Here is a 21,902-nt window from a genome sequence, read left to right on the forward strand (position 1 = left end):
TTTCACTTCCCATTTCCTCTTCTTCAAGATCATCGGCTAAATTCCAATTGTTTTATTAGTTGTTTTCATTTCCACTAAAATTCTTCAACTTTCTTCTCCCTAATATAAAAAATAGTTTGTTGAGAGTGAAAAAAAAAAAAAAACCAAATTGGAGGACAAAAAAAATAAAGAAAGTATACATGATATTATTTTTTTTTTTTTTTCACTTTTTCCAAATTTAAAAAGAACAAAATGAAAGAATTATTTTTGTCTTATAAAAAAAATTTTCAAGGCTTTTTTTTTTTCTTTTTACTCTTTATCATTTTATCTTTCTAAGTTTGTCCTATTTATGAATAATACTAGTTTTGTGTTGATTTTTTTTTCTTTTTTTTTTTTTCCAATTTATGTGTGTGTGTATGTTTTGTTGTTTTGTTTGGCTTCATATTTTCATTCTTTTTTAAGCTTTTTTTTTTTCTTTCTTTTTTTTCAAGGTTTGGATGTTGGCAAAGTGAGGAGGTGTCTCAAATCTTTTTTTTTTGTCTTTCTCACTTTCTGAAGTTTTCAAGTATCAATTCTGCAACATATATACAAGTACAAATGTATATATGACTGCTGTGATGAAGAGAGAGAGATAGCGAGAGAAAGATAGAGAGAGAGAGGTGACAAATTGAAGGTGAGTGAAACGGGAAAAAAAAAATATTAGTAGTAATTGGGGAAAAAATTTTTTATATGAGTTTATTGTATTCAGTTATTGGCACTCCCAAATAAAAATAATAGTTGTTGTAATAGTAGTAGTAAAAATAATAATAATAATAATAATAGTAATAATAATAATAATAATAATAATAATAATAATGATAATAATAATGATAATAATAAAATTAATCATAATCCATTCTTTAAGTGGGTAATGTAATTTTCATTGTCATATACCGACCTTTTCAGTTAAAACGGCTAACCCCTCGATGGTGTGAATACTGCCCACTTCCACTTCCTTGCTCATCCCTAGGGACACTGCTATTATTGTTATTGTTGTTGTTGCTGCCACCATTTCCACCAACGCTGCCATGTGGGCCAGCATTGAAATTAGTTCTTGGCGGTTGGAAACCTTGTCTGGGACCACCTGCAAAACCTCGCTGCCCTGGCAGTTGTCCTGTTGGAAAGTCTGTCCGGGGGGGCATATTATAAGGGCTACTACTACTGCTGCTGCTGCTTCCGCCGCTGCCAGGAATAGGTGGCTGTAATGGCTGGGGCTGAGAAGGTGCTGACTGCATCGGTGGTGGAGGAGGTGGTGGGTTGAGGAACCGAGAGCCTCGATGCAGTGATGAGGGTGGCGGAGGTGGTTGTGATGGTGATCCGCCAGAGACAGCACTTTCCCCACCATACCCTCCACCCCGCTCTCGCAGTTGAGTGTACTGCCCACCCAGGCCAGGTCTCACTGATGACTGACCAACTGGTGGAATGGTGGGTGTCTGGGATGGTGGTGGGGGTGGGGGTGGTGGCAAGGAGCCAGGGGTCCCGCCGCTGGCCACTGTGGTGGTAGATGACGGCGTTGATGAAGACGATGAAGACAGCGGAGGTGGTGGTGGTGGTGGTGTGGATGAAAATGAAATGTTTGATGCTACTGTAACTGGTGAGACATCACTATAACTTGCATGTTCATAATACTGACCAACAGAGACAACTAAGGGTTGCTGATGTGGTGGTGGTGGTGGTGGCGGCGGTGGTGGTAGTTGTGGTTGCTTGGAAGAATCTACTTGAGACCAAGTCTGCTGTAGTTGGTGGTGGGACTTCAGCAGGCTACTGTTACTGACCTCATGTTCAGTCCTACCGGTGATATGTTGCTGGAGTTTAGCTTGTGGTTGTGATGGGGGTTGTTGTTGTTGAGGTGGTGGTGGTGGTGCAGAGTGCTCAGACAAAGCTATACTTGAGGTAGATGTACAGCCCTCCCACTGAGCACTTTGTTGCAGCCTGTCTGACGAAATTTCAACAGCAGGCTGCATGTGCTGAGGGGGAGGAGGAGGAGGGGGTGGAGGTGGTGGAGCATATCCTTGATGAGATGAAGTAGGATTGGGTGTGCAATATGGGAGAGGTATCTGCCCCTTACCAACTGATGATAACGAGTCTGGATCGATCACAGAAGAGGAATTCGCTACTGACATGAGTGGACGGGTTTCTTGAGGTGCAGCTGACATAGTAGTGCCACCACTGCTGTTGGGAGTAAGTTCAGAATGACTAGTTGCAGCAGTTGTGTAAAACACAGCTTCTTGGGTGTGTGATGAATCTACAGGGGGCACTTTAAGCAATTGGGATGAACTTAAGGAGTCACCTGGCAAACCTTGGCCGGCTGGTGATACTGCTGTGTTAGCCGTCCGATAAGCATTTGGGCGGTCATCCACATCTAATGGAGAAGCTAATCCAGGTGGCACTAGTTTCTCTTGGGTGGTACTCCACTTACTCATTACTGGGTGCAATGAACCTAGAGATTCATTAGAATTTCCATGAGATTTAAAAGGAGCTGAAGTTCTGGAATGAATTGAGGAATCTACTTCGAAAAGTGATGGGGGCTGAGTAACTGAATCACTGCTTTCAGATTCCACACTGCCAAAAAAGTCTTTTGCTGTAGGTCGTGGAAGAATGACATCTATTTTGGGGGGTATACCTGGTCGTGACTGTTTCCTCATATCTTGGTCAGCTTGATTGCCAGTTTCCATGAGATTACCTGGTTTGGCATTTACTGACCGTTGATGGAGAACAGTGGAAATGGGCTGAAAATTGGAAGGTGCACTGGCTGTAGGCTGTCCAGGCACTGGATGACTCCCCCACCCTGCTAGATTACCAGATGGTAATACAGGAGGGTGAGCAGCAGTTCTAGAGGCTGCAATAACAGAACTGGTTTGTGTACGGTAATCAACATCACCGTGACTGCTCCAAAAAGAAGCATTTGATTCTTCAGTAGTATCTTTGTTGTTAGGCTCATAGGCACCCTGCCAAGACAGGCTATGTTTGCGGTGGTCTACATCTCGAGGAAACTCTTCATGAATATTAGATGTTAATGTTGGAATAGGTTGTGCAACAGCTGGTATAGAAGTGTTTGGCACTCCAGATAGGCCTTTACGGAGATCTTGATCTTGGCTCATGAAAGAAATAGCTTTATAATCTTTGCCTTCACTCTTACCATCAGCATCTTTGAACTGTTTAGCACCACTGTGGAATGATGCCATATCTTTTTTATCAGCAGAGAACCTACTGCCTGCTTCTGGGTAAGCCGGTGTTGTTGAATACATTTTCTTCCTCTCATCTACATCACCATATCGATTACTCTCTTCACTAGCAGTAGACACAAATTTATCTCCCTTTTCAGAACTCTTTTTAGATGAGGAGCGTTCATCCCCTTTAGAACTAGATGACCTCCTGTAGTCCTTGCGATCCCGAGATCTGTCACGAGATCTAGAAGAACTATGTTCATAGTCTCTGTCCCTGTCCCTGTCACGGTCTCGATCATAATCACGATCTCGATTTCGTGACTCAGTGTTACTATAGTCCTTTCGGTAGTCTCTATCACGTTTGTCAGAATAGTCTCTACTTCTGGAATGCCTCGAGTATCCATGACGTTCGCTACGTTCAGAATAGCGACTGCTGCTGCTTTTGGAGGAACCGCTATCAGAGTAATGACTTCTTTTACGGTCACTATCAGATTGTCTGCGACTATCTTTCGATGAGTCACTACTTGGTCGACTCTTAGAATCATGATGACTTTCTCTAGATCGAGCAGGTGGTTCTTGATGTCCTTCAAATGAACGGTTCTTTATTGATTCTTTGTTATTTTCAAACTTGCTTTTTACAACATTCGAAACCTCATACTGAGGTGTCTCATTTTTCTGATTATCTACAAGACTTTCAGATGATTGAATTTTCGTAGAATCTAACAATATTTCAGCTGCTTTTGAAGGTTCTAGCTGAACTTTCTCATCATTTTCAGACTTACCAGACACATTTACAGATTCATTGCTGTTCTCTACCCCTTTCCAGTTGTTTATGAAGGAATCTGGATTAAGACCACGAGATGGGAAAGAATCTGTTTTCACACCACTGGGCAAGAAAGTATCTGTTTTACCTAAGGTTGTCAAAGTCTCAAACTTAGCACGACTGAGAAAGGCATTATCTTTCAGAGCTTGGTTTGAAACTGTCACTATTTCCTCTTCTTCATCTAAACCAAGCCCTGGAATTTTAGGTTCTGACATTAGTGCTGTCACTTTTGGTTTTTCATCTTCCTTAAAAACAGCATGAGGAATTAAAGGGTGTTTTGGCCCTGTGGAGAAAGCTATTCGAACACTTGACCCCTTATTAGTTTCGGATGTTTTAGAGGCTGCATTTTCTGGCTTCTTTTCAATGTTAGTTAAATGGGATGCTGTGGAGTCAAACTTTTCATACTGAGATACTGTCTTTTGGCTACCAGAGAGATTTGATCTATTGCCACCCAGTGAAAATGCAGAGAAACTAGACTGAGTTAATCCACTATTGTTAGTGGTAGTAGCTGTAGTGGTAGTAGTGGAGTGGATAGCTGTGGAAGTAGTAATAGCAGTGTCAATTGTTGGAGTAGAAGGCAGAGATGTGTTAGAATTAATGGTAGTGGTGGTAGTGGTAGGAGTGATGGCAGTAATACAGCCAGTTGTACTATTAGAATGGAGTCCTGCAGCTTGATTTTGTGCTGGCAGGTTCACACTATGAACCTTAGCTAATGAAGCCAAGGTTTCTGCAATCTTTGACCAACCAGCAACTGAAATTGGTGAACTTTGCACCAGTGACGATAAAGCTTGGTCTTTTGGTAAAGAGCTTGCTACAGAAGCAAGTGGACTTGGTGTTGGCTGTATAGAAGATGTGGTTGTCAAAGACAACAAGTTCAATGCACCAGTGTTAGTGTTCACTGGCTCAGAAGCCAGACCCATAGAGCTATTACTGCTGTTACTATAAGTACCAGATGGCTGAGACATACTAGACGTGACTAAATTACTCAAAACTGAATTACCACCAGCAGCAAGCTTTATAGGCAGCAATACATTGGCAGCTGCATTAGTTGCTTTAGGGGCTGGCCCAGAGCTTTGGGGCTGGTTTGCTGAGAGAGTACTGCGAGATACTTGGCTGAAGAGATTCTGGAGGGCAGTAGGTAAACTACCAGCAGCTGGTTTGGGTGCAGTGCTTTCTGGCTTTTTGTCTGCTATCCTCTGTGTGAATTCACCTAGGAGATCCTTCATTTCTGGCTTGTTTTGCTGGCCACTAGTAGATGCAGCAGCAAGACTAGAAGGCAGAGTAGATTTCTTGATTTTGTTGAATAAATCCTCAACAGTGCTTGCAGCAGTAGTTGTTGCTGTTGTTGTTGAGACTGTAGAGCTGATCTGATTTTTAAGTGCATTCAGTCCTACTGTTGTAGAAAGGGGTGGTGGTGGAGGGGGAGGGGGAGGCGGAGAGTCATCTTCCGCATCAAAATCACACTCTTCTGGATCATATGGTTTTTCATTGTCCAGTTCATCAGAGTCCTGGTCAACCGATCCCACCCCTCCACTGATTTTGTCCTCATGACTATCAAGAAATGAAGTTTGGGTAGGTTCATATTGTGTTGGAGAATAAGGTGCGGTACCTGTAAATTAAAAAAAATAAATAATTTACATTATGCAGTCATTTTAAAACTTTGATTTGTTTCAATTACTAAGTTTAAATATTAAATTTGGCTAAAACATTAAAATACAGTTTTTAAGCTGCTGTCTTTATAAACCTAGAAAAACCTAATCCGATAACCTTGCAAATTAAAATTACACTAAAAAGTGTACTACTCTCAATAAAAAGCTAACACAATTCAGGATTATCTAACAGGAGATATACTGCTGGTGTTTTTTGCTGTCTATACTTTGTATGTTGTTGAACTGTAACCAAGTACAAAGAGCTAGCAAAATACTTGTTACTTATAGGGTTATTTCTCAAGTAGAATGACACAGAAAATGTTAAGTGCCTTGACTAAAAGACAGTATAACACTACTACTATTAGCATACAAATCATTGCTTCTTTGGTTAGAACGCCAGTATCAATTATTTTGTAGTGGCCTCACAACCCCTCAATGACTCCAACATTGGAACATGAATACAAATAGCTATAAAATGCAAATAAAAGAAAAGGCTGTTTTCTGTCTTCAAGGAAGCTACAAATACCAAACAGAAGCTGAAGTGGCAAAGAGTCTTGAGGAGAAAGGAGAAACAACAAATGATAAAAATGCTAAATTAAAAATTGGGTTACAGAATGCTGTGTGAAAATGATAGTTAGAAAAGCTTTTATATGGTCAAAACCTGAAAAAACTAAACAGTATGGAAATAGGCGAGGAAAAATGGCAAATTAGCTAAGAAGAACAAGACTTACAAATGAAGTTGAAGGATTATTGATGGTGGAATATCAAAGCCTTAGCAACAGAAACCACAAGGGGCACGTAATGAAGCAAAACACATGAAATAACAGCAGATTAAGTGCAATTTAGAAATAAACAATTAACTGTATTGGCTCTGGCTGCCCAGTCTTACGCAAGAGAGAATCTACTACCAAGACGGGGAGTTACATATACTGCAAGTTATGTCAACATTACAAAATAGCAAAAGAAAAAAGTTAATCTAACCATACACCTGGAAAGGTGTCAAAGAATGAAAAAGCAACTTTACAGTGAGATATGCTGATCTATACCAGCAGAGAGATTGAAGCAGATCAAAAGGCTACTGTTGTCAAGTGTCTCCTAGACAAAGTACCGAGCTTGACAGACAATGATGCTTCTCTAAATGGAAGGATTACCAAAATATAAAGATGTGAAAATAGAAGACCAAAATATAAATGAAACAATGGAAATCCTTTCACTTACTTAGATCTTCAGTTGGAGTGCTGCTGTTGAGTTCAGAATCAGAGTTTAATTTGCCATACGCTTTGACAATTGGATCATTTATACAAGAACTGACATTTTCAGGTGAATCAGATGTTGAAGAATCCACAGGACTGGGAGACGGTTGCTTCAGTCGGTCATTTTTACTGCTACTTAGAACAAGAGATGGTGTGTAGAACTGTTCTTTAACTGGTACTGGATTGTAATATTTGGTCTCCTTTCCACTTGTCAAGCTACTTGAACCACTAGATTGCAAGTCAGCTGGTGTGTCCTGAAGAGTAGAACTTGGAGTGTATTTTGGTAGAGTGGCTGGTTGAAATGGATCATACCGAACAGGTTGGCTAGCAGCTGACGACTCTATTTTTGGAATATTCACAGTTGTTGAAGGTAAAGTAGGATCATACTTCAATCGTTTAGTTTGCAGTTCAGCTTCTGATAACATCACTGCTTGGCCTGCGCTTGCAGCCAACTGTTCCCCTGGACGCTTGCATACTTTCTGCCGGACTATCACACCAAGTAACATGTGTGGTCTGTTATCTTCTAGACCTAAACAGAATTTTTTAACATGTCAGTTTATTGAAGAGAGGATAAAACAAAGACAGTAAATCAAAATTTGGGTAAAAAAGAGTAAAAAAAATTTTTTAATGATTGTTTCTTTTTAAATAAGAAGAAGCAGGTTAATAGAAACTTTTGATATTGATAACTTTCCCAAAGACATTAGCAACATAATAAAGGTGAATCTGCATTAATGCAAAATTGAAAGTAGTTCACAGTTCTGACTTGCCAACAGAGCATTTTGCTTTACAATGCTTATATGTTTTTATACGAAAAAATAAGACTGGTGATTTCTTTAATTAGCACATATCTCTAGGAAAGAAAGAGTCAACTGAATCAATGTTAATATGTTAGTACATGACTATCACCTATTCTACTGACCTCATATGGATGAAGTGCAAAATGATTAGTGTTGCATTTGAACTGCCAGCATAGAAAACAAATATTAAACAATGATGATGATAATGGAATCTGGTTATTACTAATTCTCTTTTTATATTATTTTATCAGGTCAATTATCTTTACAGGCTCAAAATGTAAAAGACTTTCTCACTTCCCAAGCGTTAAACTAATACATCTGTTTGTTGTTTACAAACCCGGCTTCGTCTTTTGCTTTTTTGTAAATTCTCTTTATCTCTCTCTCTCTCTCTCTCTCTCTCTCTCTCTCTCTCTCTCTCTCTCTCTATATATATATATATATATATATATATATATATATATATGTATATATATATGTATATATATATATATGTATATATATATATATGTATATATATATATATATATATATATATATATATATATATATATATATATATATATATATATATATATATATATATATATATATATATATATATATGTATATATATATGTATATATATATATATATAATCAGATTGGAGCCTGGTGTAGCCATCTGGTTCACCAGTCCTCAGTCAAATCGTCCAACCCATGCTAGCATGGAAGGTGGATGTTAAACGATGATGATGATGATGATATATATATATATATATATAGGGGAAGAATTAAAAAAAAAAAAAAAAGACTAAGACAGGTAGTGTAGACAACAAACAGATGTATTAGTTTAATGCTTAGGAAGTGAACAAGTCTTTTAACATTTCGAGCCTATGCTCTTCCACAGAAAGGAACACAGAAGGAAACAAGGAGAGAAAATAAAGAATGTGTAATGGCATGCTCCACAGTGAAAGGTGAAAGTAACAAAGTTCATATTTATATCAAATCAGCAGAATATTCAGCACATGAATAAACACACTTTAGACCAGTGGTTCCCAAACTTTTTCAGGCTACCGCCCCACTTGGCACCCACACCACATTCCTAACGACCCCTCCCCCTCCCCACCACAAATATAGACCACTTTCTGCAGCAAATTTAAAACCACTGTATTTCACAAATAAAACTTAATTAACCTATTAATATTTTTTTTACATTTATCACCCCATTTGGCCACCTCATAATCATCTCACTTTTCTTCAACACTCTCCTGGCTCATTCCACTGCCCCCAGTGGGGTAATACTGCCCACTTTGGGAACCACTGCTTTAGACTGAACAAAACTGAAACACCCACAAAGATCAAAACAGACATGGTGTCTGCAAAACATCAAATATGAAATAAGCAAGCTTAAAGAGCCAAAGTAAGTAATAATTTACCTGGTTCATCAAATGGCAAAAGGACAGCTGGTATTTTGCTATGAGATGCCAAAGGTACAATATACATGTCTTTGATGTGGCGGCTGTTGTTGCCAACCACTCCACAACGGCCCCGGCTATTCAGATATGAATAAAGCATGACATATGCATTCTTTTCATCAAATGTTCCAGGGAGAAAGCGCAACACACAAATATCCTGTAAAAAGAAAGTGAAAAAACGTTTTCAAAAACTAGTAAAATAGTGAAAATAAGAATAAGGGAACAAAAGAGAGATAGCAGGGGAATGGTTGAAAGAGGGGAAGTAAAAGAAGTGAAAAAAAATGTTATTTCTACTCACTCTTGAGCCTGTCTGTTTGATACGGTTTAAATAATCCCATATTAACTCTGGGGCAATACGACCACAAACATGAACAGTATCTTGAAGTTCCTGAAGCACAACAACAATAAAGAAACATTTATCAACTACTAGAAACAGATATAGCAAAGGTTCGTCACAAAACCCCATTACTAATCTTTACTCCCTGTTTCAAGAAAAATTTACAAAACTGATGATGATGATGATGATGAACTCTTGAAGTTAGGAATGGCTTGATTTTGATAATCAGAAACATTCTATTTACACTAAAACAAAATTACATATTTTCATTTGCTCTTCTTTTGAAAAGTCTGAAAGAGATGGCTGTATCCATTAGTGGGTAATTTGATATCAGAGGAGGGAGGCAAAAACTTTTTTAATCACAAACTTTACTAATTGATTGTGCAATCCTTTGGGTGAGAAATACTTCTGTCTGTTTTTTTTTTTTTTTTTTTTTTAATTATTGTTCTATGGTGAATACTAAGAGTGTGAGTTGTACTAGGCTATAAGGAAAATATTGTAATGTAACAAAGTACTGTCTTCAATTAAGTAAAGTTTAGCATATTATTACTGCTTCTAATGATGATGCCAACAGAATTTCAAGTTGGAATAGTAAAGTACTTGATTATATATTGTAAAGTATTTAGATTGGTGCTTAATCCTTCATGTAAATGGAGACAGAAAAATTGAAAACTATATTTCCCAAAAGATTTAATAAAGTAAATTAAGATAATTTCAAATAGGAATTGCAACTAGGTAATTAATCAATAGCCTTACAGGTGATGCTTTAATTGTATTCTTTTAAAAATAAAAATGAACACAACATATAAAGATAACAAAGGCCCACAAAAATATTTTTATCTTTGTCATTGAAAAATTTGGACCTGAACTGGGAGTTTTGAGACACACTGAATCTGAATATGACATTCATGTATTATTATGACATCAAGATTTTATTTAAAATACTGAATTCATTGTTTTTGTCATTAAAACAGTTTATGAAGAACAAGGCATAACATACAAACATATACAGAAATTGGTTTTCTTCAAAACCAGGAAGTTTTCTTAAAATTCTATTGAAAAACTAGTAAAAATCATAAAATTTCTAGACAAATTACATCATAGTTTATACCTAATTTCCCCTGAATTTGTATTTGGATGATTTTCTTGAGTGCTGAACCTCAAGAAGATCACAAGCTAAGTTCCAGCAATACTCTGCCATCAAATGCAAGTGCCATCTACCTTGATGGAAACATTCTCCCTGCTTTATCACTTGTGTCACCAAGATTTTCAGGGAATCTATCAAGGTGACTGTGGTGATAGTGCAGCTCTTTTGAAAGTTCTCCAGCATGTTGTTGACTATTTCAGCACAGTTAGCTGCATTTCTGTTACCCAAAAAATCATTTACAACTATTACAAATGAATTCCATGCTGCTGCTTCAATGCAAGTCCTGATTTGAGGCCCATCAAATAATGCACCTTTTATCTTTTCACTGCTCAGATCAGAAAATGTGCTGTGGGTACAGTGAAAGCATGGGCAATCTTTATCCAGAGCTTTAGCAAAGAGCTTCATAATGCCAAATTTGATATGGAGTGGAGGTAGGATGATTTTTACCTGGTTAAAATAAAGGCTCTTCAAGTCCATTAAAAACCATTCTTTAATCCCCAGATGTTTGCCCTTACCTCTTAATAAAATAATATATGAATCATAATAAATACCCATGCTAAATTTCACAGGTAAACAATGCATTTTTTCAAAAAAAACAAAGAAAATTGCAAAAATTGGGGGATTTGATTATCTTGAAATCTAGAGATGATGGTAAAAAATGGATTCTATTTTTGAAGTCAACATATCAAAAAAAACCTTCAAGAAACCTTCAGGTAAAAACGTCCTGACAAAATACTTGTTGGGTTGTGTAAATGATAAACTTACAAGGTGCTCTGTTGGACCAGACAGTCGATAAGCAGTTGTCATAAACTTCACTAAATCTTGCATGTGAATGAAACCTTTCCATACAAGGGGACTAGAGGGAGAGAACTTCACTTTCTTCTCCAATCCAGACTGCAACACTGAATCTGGAGACCTGAAATAAAGTCAAATACAGCCATTGATTACAGAAGACTAAATCATAAGGACTAACTTTCATAAAGGAAAATTCTAAAGAACTTACAACAGAAAATATAAACAGCAATAATAAATAACTGTCATTATACTTAAAAACAAACATACATTTAAAGATATATATTCTGTAGTAGAGGTATTATAAATTAGTTTAGCCTATTAGGAAGGACATCCAGTCAAATATCTGTCAGAAGTAAGACATTGCAGGACAGTGTTCACTGACCCATTGGTTCCTGCAGAGCAACTCCACTTATGTCAACACAAAAAGCAGCAAGAAGGCAACAGTGGTGGTGGCAATGACAACAGAGATTATGCTCTGTTCATTCCAAAGCTGTACCCAGTCTTAACTGACAGGATCTTTTTAGTAACCCAACTCCCATGAAATTACATAGTAAATCTTGTTTCACTTGTACTTCATCCTATCACTATGTTTATGTGAATACATCAACATTTGTAACAGCAGTAGTATTATGAATGTGAAAATATTATATCAAAAAATAGTCTATAAAATAGAACAAACTAAGTCATCGAAGGTAGGTAAAATTACATAGAATCAGTACATATGACCTTTGAAGATCCTTGATGTGGTTGAATATGTACAGATCACATACTATAGGAAAAAACAGCAGGGTGGGAACTGAGGATATATTCCAAAACATTTGCAACAGATTAACAGTGCCCAAAAACAAAGGTGGGCAAGGTGCATTCAGTTATAGTGCAGTAGTCTGGTTCATCATTCGTGACATACATCCCATTATAGTGACAACACTGGTTCTGCTACGTTTTTTGTTGAGTGTGACTTTTAGTGAATAAATTCATTTTGAGGTATTCAAAGAGTTGCTAACAAAACCATTTTATAATGAAATCACGAGGGAAGTCACAGCTGATAAAACTTCATCATAAAGAATTAGAAAGATTGAATTTACATTGTTGTTCATCATCATCATTTAATGTCCATTTTCCAAGCTGGCATGGGTGGAACAGTTTGACAGGAAATGATGATTTAGAAGACTGCACCAAGCACCAAGTCTGCTGTGGCATGGCTTCAAGAGCTCGATGCCCTTCTTAATGCCGAGTGCGTGGTTTTTTACATGGTATCAGCACACAAGTGAGGCTACCAAGTAATTCTCAAAACAAAAACCTTCAGCTGAGGTGGGGAGCCAGTATTGGTGGGGGGACTTTATACCTGTTGATGAGAGGTTAAAGTATGATAGAGGGACAAGAACAGATATCTTGTAGTAGGGGAGATACATGATTACCTCAGCTGGGAAAAAAAATGGGATGGTGGTGATGTGTCAGGGTGTATGTACCCTCAACTTTCATCATGTTTGTAATTATTCAAAAGTTTCAGTTGGGTGATAAATCATATACTACATACCTTACAGTGACATTTCTGGAATTTGAAGAACTTTTCATGGCACTAGGACGTGGGGAGTTTGATGCCTTCGATTCGCTTGTTGTTTCTGATTGTGTTACAGAACGTATTGTTTCCATGATAGTCTTCACTTCGTCATCCTTAAATGTATCTTCTTGTACTTTTGTGATTGTCTTGGGGGTGGTCTTTTCAGTCTTTGGAATGGCAGGTTTTGGTTGATTTTTATCCAGTATTCCTGGAGAAGAACTTGTGGAAGGAGCAAGTATTTCTTTCTTTGCCTTTTTAGCAAGAGGCTCATCAGAAGGCGGTGGTATTTTGCCTGTGCATATCTTACAATTCAAGTCAAATAAATGCTTACGATGACAATCAGTTGTGTCAGTGACTAAGTCTCCAACAATGTCCACTTTCTGATCGACTTTAACTTTCTCTACAGGAACTGGCTTCGCCTGGTAATGAATAATAGAGGTCTACAACTTACAGTGATGTGCTCTTATCAAAAAGTTTAAGAAACAAACTCACATAAAAACAGCCTTTTTAAACTAAACAGGTTTCATAATAAGAAACAAAAAATAAAATTTTAAATCGAGTTTGATTAAATACAATTATATTTGCACAAACAAAAGCAGGAGCATGTTATGTCTGGAGATGTCTAAAGTTTCAAGCAGAATATCTACTTGGCAAAGAGTACTTAGCTGAAGGACCCAATTCAAAACATAGCCTTTATTTCATTTTCTGGGACAACAATATACACCTCCTAGGAGGTTTTTGCTGGAGAAGGCTATAAAATTTCCAGACTGATACTTAACAAGACAGGCTATCAAAAGTCTACCGGCTCTAGTGACCATCTCTCTATTCACATGATTTTTATCTCACTTGGAAAGAGTTTCTAGAAATCATAAGCTTGGCAGGTAAGTTGAACCATAGTTGCAATCTCTTATCAGCCAATGCAATGCTAAAAGACTTGTGTTTTCTTATTTTTTGTAGGAGTCAAATATATTGACATTCTGCGTAGAGCAGAAAGTGGTGCTAAATTGACAACAAATTTCTACGGCTAATTCCAGAAAGTGGTACACAGTACTGCTGCTGCTGCTGTTACTGTTATCGTTATCATTATGTTCTGAGTTCTAATTCCACCAAGGTCGACTTTGCTTTTCATCCTTTCAGGTCAATAAAATGAGTACCAATCGAGCATTGGGGTCGATGTAATAGACCTCATGCAAAATTTCACGCCTTATGCTTTTAGTAGGAAGGGTTATTATTATTATTATTATCATTATTATTATTATTATTTCTTTTTCTTCTTTTCATCGTGCACATGGCCACTGTTAATCTCTCGTTTCCCAATACAGAAGGAAAACAACAAGCACTATAAGATAGCCCATAGTATTATACCATTTCTGTCTAATAATTTTACTTTATACATTGAATGTCATAGCACAAATGTTCTTTCAGCCTCAAACTTTTGGGAAGAAAGAAAAAAGAACTGGTTTGCTTCTAAAAGATTTGGTTGTAATTATATGTCATTCATAAAGTTTTATTTAAAAAAAAAAAAAAGAGAGATTTCAAACAAACATTGTTTCTGGTTCACATGTGTGAATAACTTTGGTATTCATTTATCACTCCTGGAAGAATGACCAGCTAAACTGACCTAGATTAAGACATAAACCACAAAATGAGGAGCTCCAGGAAGTAAAGCTTTATTGGTTTTAACTCTGTACCAACCCAACTGTAATTTATTAGAGTTTTTATTTATCCTAATGTTACATATCTGCCAACTAGGATAGGGAACAAGTTTTGGAGGAGGCAGTGTTTTCAGAGCTGAATGCACATCATATACTTAAACAAAGGAACCTCTAAGTGGTTATTCAATCTGCTAGAAATGGAAGTCAAGTTTCCTTATTTTATACTTTATAGATTTAAGGGAAAAGGCACCTTTGACAGGAAGCAATATTCCAATGCAAACAAAAACCGTTAAACAATTGTGCTGTATTTAAAGGCAAGGAGATGGTACTGAGTGTTAAATGGTAAAATAAAATTCCAAAAGGTGAACATGATATTAATAGTTACCTCTAGTGTACTTAAGTCTTCACCAGCAACATCTACTTCACCTTTGTGAGTTTTCTTCACCACGTGACATTTAGCTGCATCTTGGATGGCTTCAACCTCTCTCTGTTCAATCATCTCCAATGTCTATAAACACAAAACACGAATATGTTTACAGTGTTTATGTGTAAGAAGTTGTATTTAATTTTACATTACAGTTTAAATAGTGACATACTTAAGAGACAATGTACAAATATATACATATGCATGGCTATACAGATATGTATACACATAGATATGTGTGTGTATCATCATCATTCTACACCTGTTTCCATGCAAGCATGGATTGGACAGCTTGACATGAACTGACAAGACCATGGGCCACACCAGGTCTCATAGTCTGTTTTGGCTAGGTTTCTATGGCTGGTTACCCTTCCTAATGCCAACCACTTTACAGAGTGTACTGGGTGCTTTTTAATGTGGCACCATCACAAGTGCTTTTTACATGGCACCAGCACCAGTGCTTTTTACGTGGCACCAACACTCACACCAATGCTTTTGTATAGATATGTAAGTGTATGTAAAGGTGTGCATGCTCATTTGTTCTGACTCTGTGTTCTTAGATTGAATCTTATTGAGATCAGCTTTTGGGGCCGATAAAGAAATGCCAATCTAGGGCAGTGGATTAATAGAATATTTTCCTCCTAGACATGTGTGAAAACACATCTAGGGCTGTGAATTGTGCCACTGGATTGTACAATGCATGCATTTCTGAGTCTTTTCATTTCACTGGTTATGAAAATCAAATTTGATATTCAGTGCCTCATAAGAACAAAACTATTATTAAAACAGTATATAGCATGCATGCTAGTGTGCATAAAGCTTGGTTAAGCAACACTTAAATAAATAATATTGAATGAAGCAGCAGTGAATAAAATATATTCATGTAAAATTATATTTAGCATGTTCAAGTGTATTCAGACGTGAGAAGATCTTCCACTGCAGTACAAGTCCCAGAAGGAAACTCTCTTCTGAGACATATATAAAAACATATCTTGGGCTATGAATGACATCACTAGATTGTAGGACACATGAATTTTTACATCTTTTTCAGCTCATCAGTTATTAAAAAACCAAATCTATCAATCACAGTCTGACAAGAACAAAATTATTCTTATTAAAACAGCATATGGCAATTTGAAGCTTACATGTTTTACTTCTTTCTGTCTCCATTGAGAAAGCTCTGGTGAAGCCAGTTCATCAGCTGTCATACGTACAAGTCGATATGGTTTTATCTGTTTATTAAGAATTTTCCGGAACAAGCCCTTTAGAAAAAATAAAAAATTTTTCAATGAAAAATAATTAAGGAAATATACACAAGAACTATCTAACAACAGATCAAAGAAATAACACTTGTAGAACTTACATCCTTAAAAGGAAAGAAGCCAGATAGAGAACAGTTAATGGATAACAACTGATATGACAAACCACTGAAGGAACCTCTATAATTGTCAATCAACCTTCTAGAAATAACCAAATCTCCCTCAAATTTTACACTAGCACTTTGAAATATGGATGAATATAGCAGACAGTTTTGAAATATAATATACCAGAAAAAAATAAGTAGATAACTCACAATGGAAATACTAATCAAATAAAGAAACTCAAAAGTAATCAGTTAATGCTGAGAAAGTCATGAATTATTATGACTTCTTTAAATTATTATTTTTCTTTTAAATGAAACACAACAATGGTTATGTGGTCATGCCATAATATTACTAACTACATGATCTGGACAGTTGCTCTCAAATTGGAAGACTGAGGAAAACTGTATTTAAGGGCTGAGTCAGGGATTTAGGAACAGAAACCTAATGTGGGTAGCTTGAAATAAGAGAGGTAGTTGCAATAGGTGAGTTCAAATAAGAAAGTGGAGTAGCCAGAAAGAGGATTCTGAAGAGTAAAATCTATTAACAATAAGCAGCAGAGAAAACACAATCACAGCAAATCATATTAGTATAGACTGATTTTCTTCTAAATGTACTTCAAAGTACAAAACAGTGCAACAGATTATCTATATGAGAATAGTGCTCCACTGAAATTTCTATTTGACACCATATAATAGACTCAACAACAGCTAAATATTTATATTCTATGTTAAGGCAGTTTTAGCAATGTGTTTTGCAATTTTCTTCAGAGATTACTTAAAATCTTGAGTGCTGGTAAGCTGGATGGCTGCACCAGACTCCAGTCTGATTTGGTATGGCTTTCTATGGCTGGATACCCTTAATAGTTTAAATTGAACTTATTAGTGGTATTTATTTTACTGACCTCACTCAAATGAAAAGACAAAAGACAGTAAACAGTGATTTTTGCTACTCCAACATTTAATAATATCTTGTTCCAATAATAAATAAAATGCAATACATGATGTTGTGTACATTGTATAAATCTGTTTTAAATCTAACATTCAGTTTCACAAGCTATTATTTCATGTCATTTTCTATGTACATACCTTATTGTTGCTATCTTTAATGTTGAAGATGAGACTGCGGTATCGTGCCTTGTATTTTTGACCACTATCATTATACAATCGATGCAACTCTTCCTCAATATTTATCACCAAATTGCGTATGCTGCTGTTGTGATGATTGATATCATTAGCCTCTCGTGCCCTGCAACAGATAATATCATTAACTACTGGTTATAAACAAAGGTTTATATAAAGGTTTGATTAATACCATTTGGAGCTGAGCAACTGATAAGGTGTTGACCTCCATTTGAACCTAAAAATCATGTTATTACAAAGTGAAATTCTTAACCACAGAGCTAAGCCCACACCCATGAAAGTAAATTTCAAACAAATAATCCATTTTCATTACAACAAAAAACTTAACTACAATCAAAGAGAAATTTGTGAAATCAATAAACAGTTTCCAGTCAATATATATATATATATATATATATATATATACACTAACCATCAAAGAAAGGCCACAGAAATAACTTTTTTAACATGATAGTTTACCTATTTGACAAAGCTTCATGCAGAGACTTTTTGACATTAAGTCGTACATCATCTGGACCTTTGGGAACTTGGTTTCCTTGTTTAAGCTCAGGTTCTTTCTTCTTGGGTTCTGTAGAATTTTTCTTTTCAGGTTGAGGCTGTCGTTTATCCTTATCTTTTCCTGAATGAAAGACATAATACATGCAAGAAATAAATATTCTCACCAACAATACTACCAATTTAAACATATTTGAAAATATAGAATTACTGAAGAAGATCATACAAAAATGTATTCAACTAACCCATGCTAGCATGGGAAAATGGACATAAAAATGAATTAATGAATGAACAAACATATCAGCCAATGCTTACAATAAACAGTCTGGTATAATATGATCATCATCATTTAACATCCATTTTCCATGCTGGCATGGGTTGAATGGTATGGCCAGAGCTGGTAGGCCAAGGACCACACCAGGTTCCATTGTCTGTTCAGGCATGGTTTTTATGGCTGAATGCCCTTCCTAATGCCAACTACTCCACAGAATGTACTTCCATGCCTGTTTCTTTTCCCTAATGGCCCTGTCAACTACATTGTTTCACCACCACATTACCTTAGGTCAAGAGGGAACTTTGCACCAGCCACAGATCTGGTCAGTAGCCCTCAACAGGTTGTCTCATAGGAACCTCCAGTTGTCTTCCACATTATGTGATGCTATATCCTCCTCTTCATTGTCAAAAGTTTCGAGTAATATGCCTCTAAATCTCCGTCCATTCACAGTATCCTTAAGCTTCCAGACCCTTCTTTTCCATACTGGTTGTCTTCTGGATATCCATTTAGCCCTGATCCTGAAATCACTAACTACTAACCTATGTTGTGGGGTGCATTCTTCACCTGGGAAGCCATTTTTCCCGTTTCCTGGTGAGGATGTAGTCAATTTGACTAGTGTGGTCACCAGACCAGTAGGTCAATAGGTGACTGGTAGGTTTCCTGAAGTTAGTATTACAGACCATAAGATCATTTGCATCACAGAACTCCAGCAGCTTGGTTCCCTCCTCATTGTGGGAATGAAATCCATAGCCACCGTCTACACTATCGAAGCCCCACCACATGTTGTCCAACATGCCCATTGAAGTTGCCAGCTACAAAGAGGAGGTCTCTGTCAATCATCAACGAGGTAGTCTGCAAGAGGGTGTCATAAAATTGGTCTTTCTGTTCATCTGGTAGCCCTGGCTGAGGGGCATAAGCCAAGATATGCTAATCCATGTTGTAGCACTAATCTAAGCTTGAATAATTATGTTAGTAAATATTAAGCCAAAATACTCCTATACAGAATCAACTGGTGTGTGTGTGTTTAACTAATAGATTCAGCTTTTAATGTTACTGTACAACACACCTTGGTCAAGAGATTTCTACATTTAACAAAAGCCTGTTGTTTGGTTTGTTTTCAATGGACAAAATAAAGCTACCAGGAGTTATTCCCCTTACTCCAAATTTATGCTAAGTAAGTTTTGGAAGTAATTTTTTTATATTGTATACCTCTTATTTATTTATTTATTTCTAAACTAAACACTGATTGGAAGTGATTGCTTAAAATAATGTACAAAACTCTCCTATCAATAGTACCTGCATTAGAATAGTGCTCTCTTCTATCAAAGACTGAATTGTTACTACTGGATAAGAATGCCAAAGAATTATTACCAAGTTTTAGTTTAAATTGGCTTTAATCCTCATGACTGTTTTTATATTTCTTTTTATCCCTCATTATAAAAGATATAACTGATGAGATGAAAGGGGCCAACCATCCCAAACAACTAAAACATAGGACACCTTGTCAATACACAATAAAAAAAACTAAGTGAAGATTACCATAAAAGGTAGGTGTCTTGTGGAGACCCTGCGATGGTTGCAGCACTTCAAATGTAGGATGTTCCGTGAGCCACTCTCTGAGCACAGATTCCGTGGGAGCTGTTGGCCCAGTTAAAATACGACCACTCTTCCTCTCCAGCACCACCACTTTGCTGTTGCTTTCCTTCTTCAGAGATGGCAGCAGCTGTGGAGTCGGCTGTGGGTTTATGGATTTTTCACTCGGCTGGAAAACAAATAATAGCAAAAGGTTAATAATATATTTCAAAATACTGAGATATACTTCAATATGTTAACATTACAAACAAGGCAAATGATAGAAGAGAGCGAAAGATTTTTTAATAAGCAAGTTAATTATTTTACATAATTTTCTAAATTCTATTTTCCGAGGCGATGACTACTGACCGAGACCTTTGGAAATGTGCTGTGCGTGAGAAGACCCGGCAAGCCAAGTAAGATCGTTGCCAGTGCCCCTGGACTGGCTCTTGTGCAGGTGGCACATAAGATGCACCATTTTGAGCGTGGCCGTTGCCAGTACCGCCTGACTGGCTTCCGTAGGATTTTCGAGCGAGATCGTTGCCAGTGCCCCTGGACTGGCTTGTGCGGGTGGCACATAAAAGACACCATTTCGAGCATGGCCGTTGCCAGTATCGCCTGACTGGCCTTCGTGCAGGTGACACATAAAAGCACCTACTACACTCTCTGAGTGGTTGGCGTTAGGAAGGGCATCCAGCTGTAGAAACTCTGCCAAATTTAGATTGGAGCCTGGTGTTGCCATCCGGTTTCACCAGTCCTCAGTCAAATCGTCCAACCCATGCTAGCATGGAAAGCGAACGTTAAACGATGATGATGATGATGATGATGATATTCTTTTGTTATATCCTTATTGTTGTAGTGTCTCCCTTTGACTGATGTAAACCCCACCTATTTGTGTGTTATCATCATGGGCCCTTATGGGCAGCAGCTACAATGACGATACTAATCATAGCAGCAAGTTGGCAGAACCGTTAGCATGCTGGCCAAAATGCTTAGCAGCATTTCTTCCAGTTTTACATCAAGTTCAAATGTAGGTGAGGCTGACTTTGTCTTTCATCCTTATGGGGTTGATAAAACAAGTACCCAAGTGATCACTAGAGCTGATGTAACCAATTTCCCCTTCTCTCAAAATTGCTGGCCTTGTACCAAAGTTAAAAACAATAATTATTTCTGAACAAAAGCCTAGTTTAGTTGCAGATATAAACTGAAAGAAGAGTCTAACAAGTCAATCAATCTCATAGCAGACCATGACCAAATTTGAAGATAGATATTAATCATAAACAAGTAGTTTTCAATTAAAACACTCAAACATGATTATTAAAAATTTGTATACTTTAAATACACACACACACACACACATACAGGTATCCAATTCTAAATGTTTTGAATTCAAAATACTTGGCCACAAAGACAAGAGAGAAACCGTTCAGAAAACAAAATGTACAACACACTTTTGGTTAAGGTGCTTCCTTTGTCATTTCAATCATTTCTTCTCATGGTTGCAAATAGACTGGAGAAATATTTGTATCAAAGGAGGTTAACTGATTTAACCTAAAACATACTACACTAAAATATATTTGGCAATGGTATCCCAACCATTCATGACTAGACACATCTCAGCTTTAATAAAAACTGTTAAGTCAACCCAGTGACATAATAGCCATCATTAATAGTAAGAAATTGAATTTTAACATAATCAATACAAAAAAGTAGTTGTATGCTGTCGACTTAATGTGACAGTCCCATGAAGGGAATAATACTACTGCTATTTAGCCCTAGGAAGCAACATCGTTTCCTGTAGGCCTTGACACATTTCCTGTGTCCTTATGTTTACAAGGGGGAGACAAGCACCTCGACCCAGCTAAGCCTGCATCCAGGGACTAGTTTCTGAGTCTTTGCTCGTCGTCAGTCTGGAGTAGCATGACCTGCTAGACGAAGATGCTTGTCAAGCTCTTGTAAACATATAATAATTCTAGTGA

The 21,902-nt window shown here is 37.0% G+C and overlaps 1 protein-coding gene across 2 annotated transcripts in view; it reads right to left on the reverse strand.

Moving 5' to 3' along the window:
• Window positions 1-263: 263 nt before the first annotated feature.
• The window catches only part of LOC106869125 (uncharacterized), a 173,058-nt gene continuing 151,419 nt past the window's right edge, over window positions 264-21,902 (reverse strand). For both annotated transcript variants that reach the window (XM_052966608.2, XM_052966610.2), the window contains exons 14-24: window positions 19,891-20,113; window positions 18,042-18,201; window positions 17,529-17,688; window positions 16,225-16,341; window positions 15,041-15,163; window positions 12,977-13,440; window positions 11,410-11,560; window positions 9,459-9,548; window positions 9,122-9,317; window positions 6,876-7,439; window positions 264-5,617 (exon numbers count right to left, since the gene is read on the reverse strand). In XM_052966608.2, the coding sequence (XP_052822568.2) occupies window positions 921-5,617; window positions 6,876-7,439; window positions 9,122-9,317; window positions 9,459-9,548; window positions 11,410-11,560; window positions 12,977-13,440; window positions 15,041-15,163; window positions 16,225-16,341; window positions 17,529-17,688; window positions 18,042-18,201; window positions 19,891-20,113 (6,945 nt within the window). In that variant the 3' untranslated portion in view covers window positions 264-920. The remainder of the gene's footprint in view (window positions 5,618-6,875; window positions 7,440-9,121; window positions 9,318-9,458; window positions 9,549-11,409; window positions 11,561-12,976; window positions 13,441-15,040; window positions 15,164-16,224; window positions 16,342-17,528; window positions 17,689-18,041; window positions 18,202-19,890; window positions 20,114-21,902) is intronic.

Source organism: Octopus bimaculoides, chromosome 3, assembly GCF_046866305.1.
Source record: "Octopus bimaculoides isolate indiv1 chromosome 3, ASM4686630v1, whole genome shotgun sequence".
In the NCBI taxonomy this organism is placed as follows: Eukaryota; Metazoa; Mollusca; class Cephalopoda; order Octopoda; family Octopodidae; genus Octopus; species Octopus bimaculoides.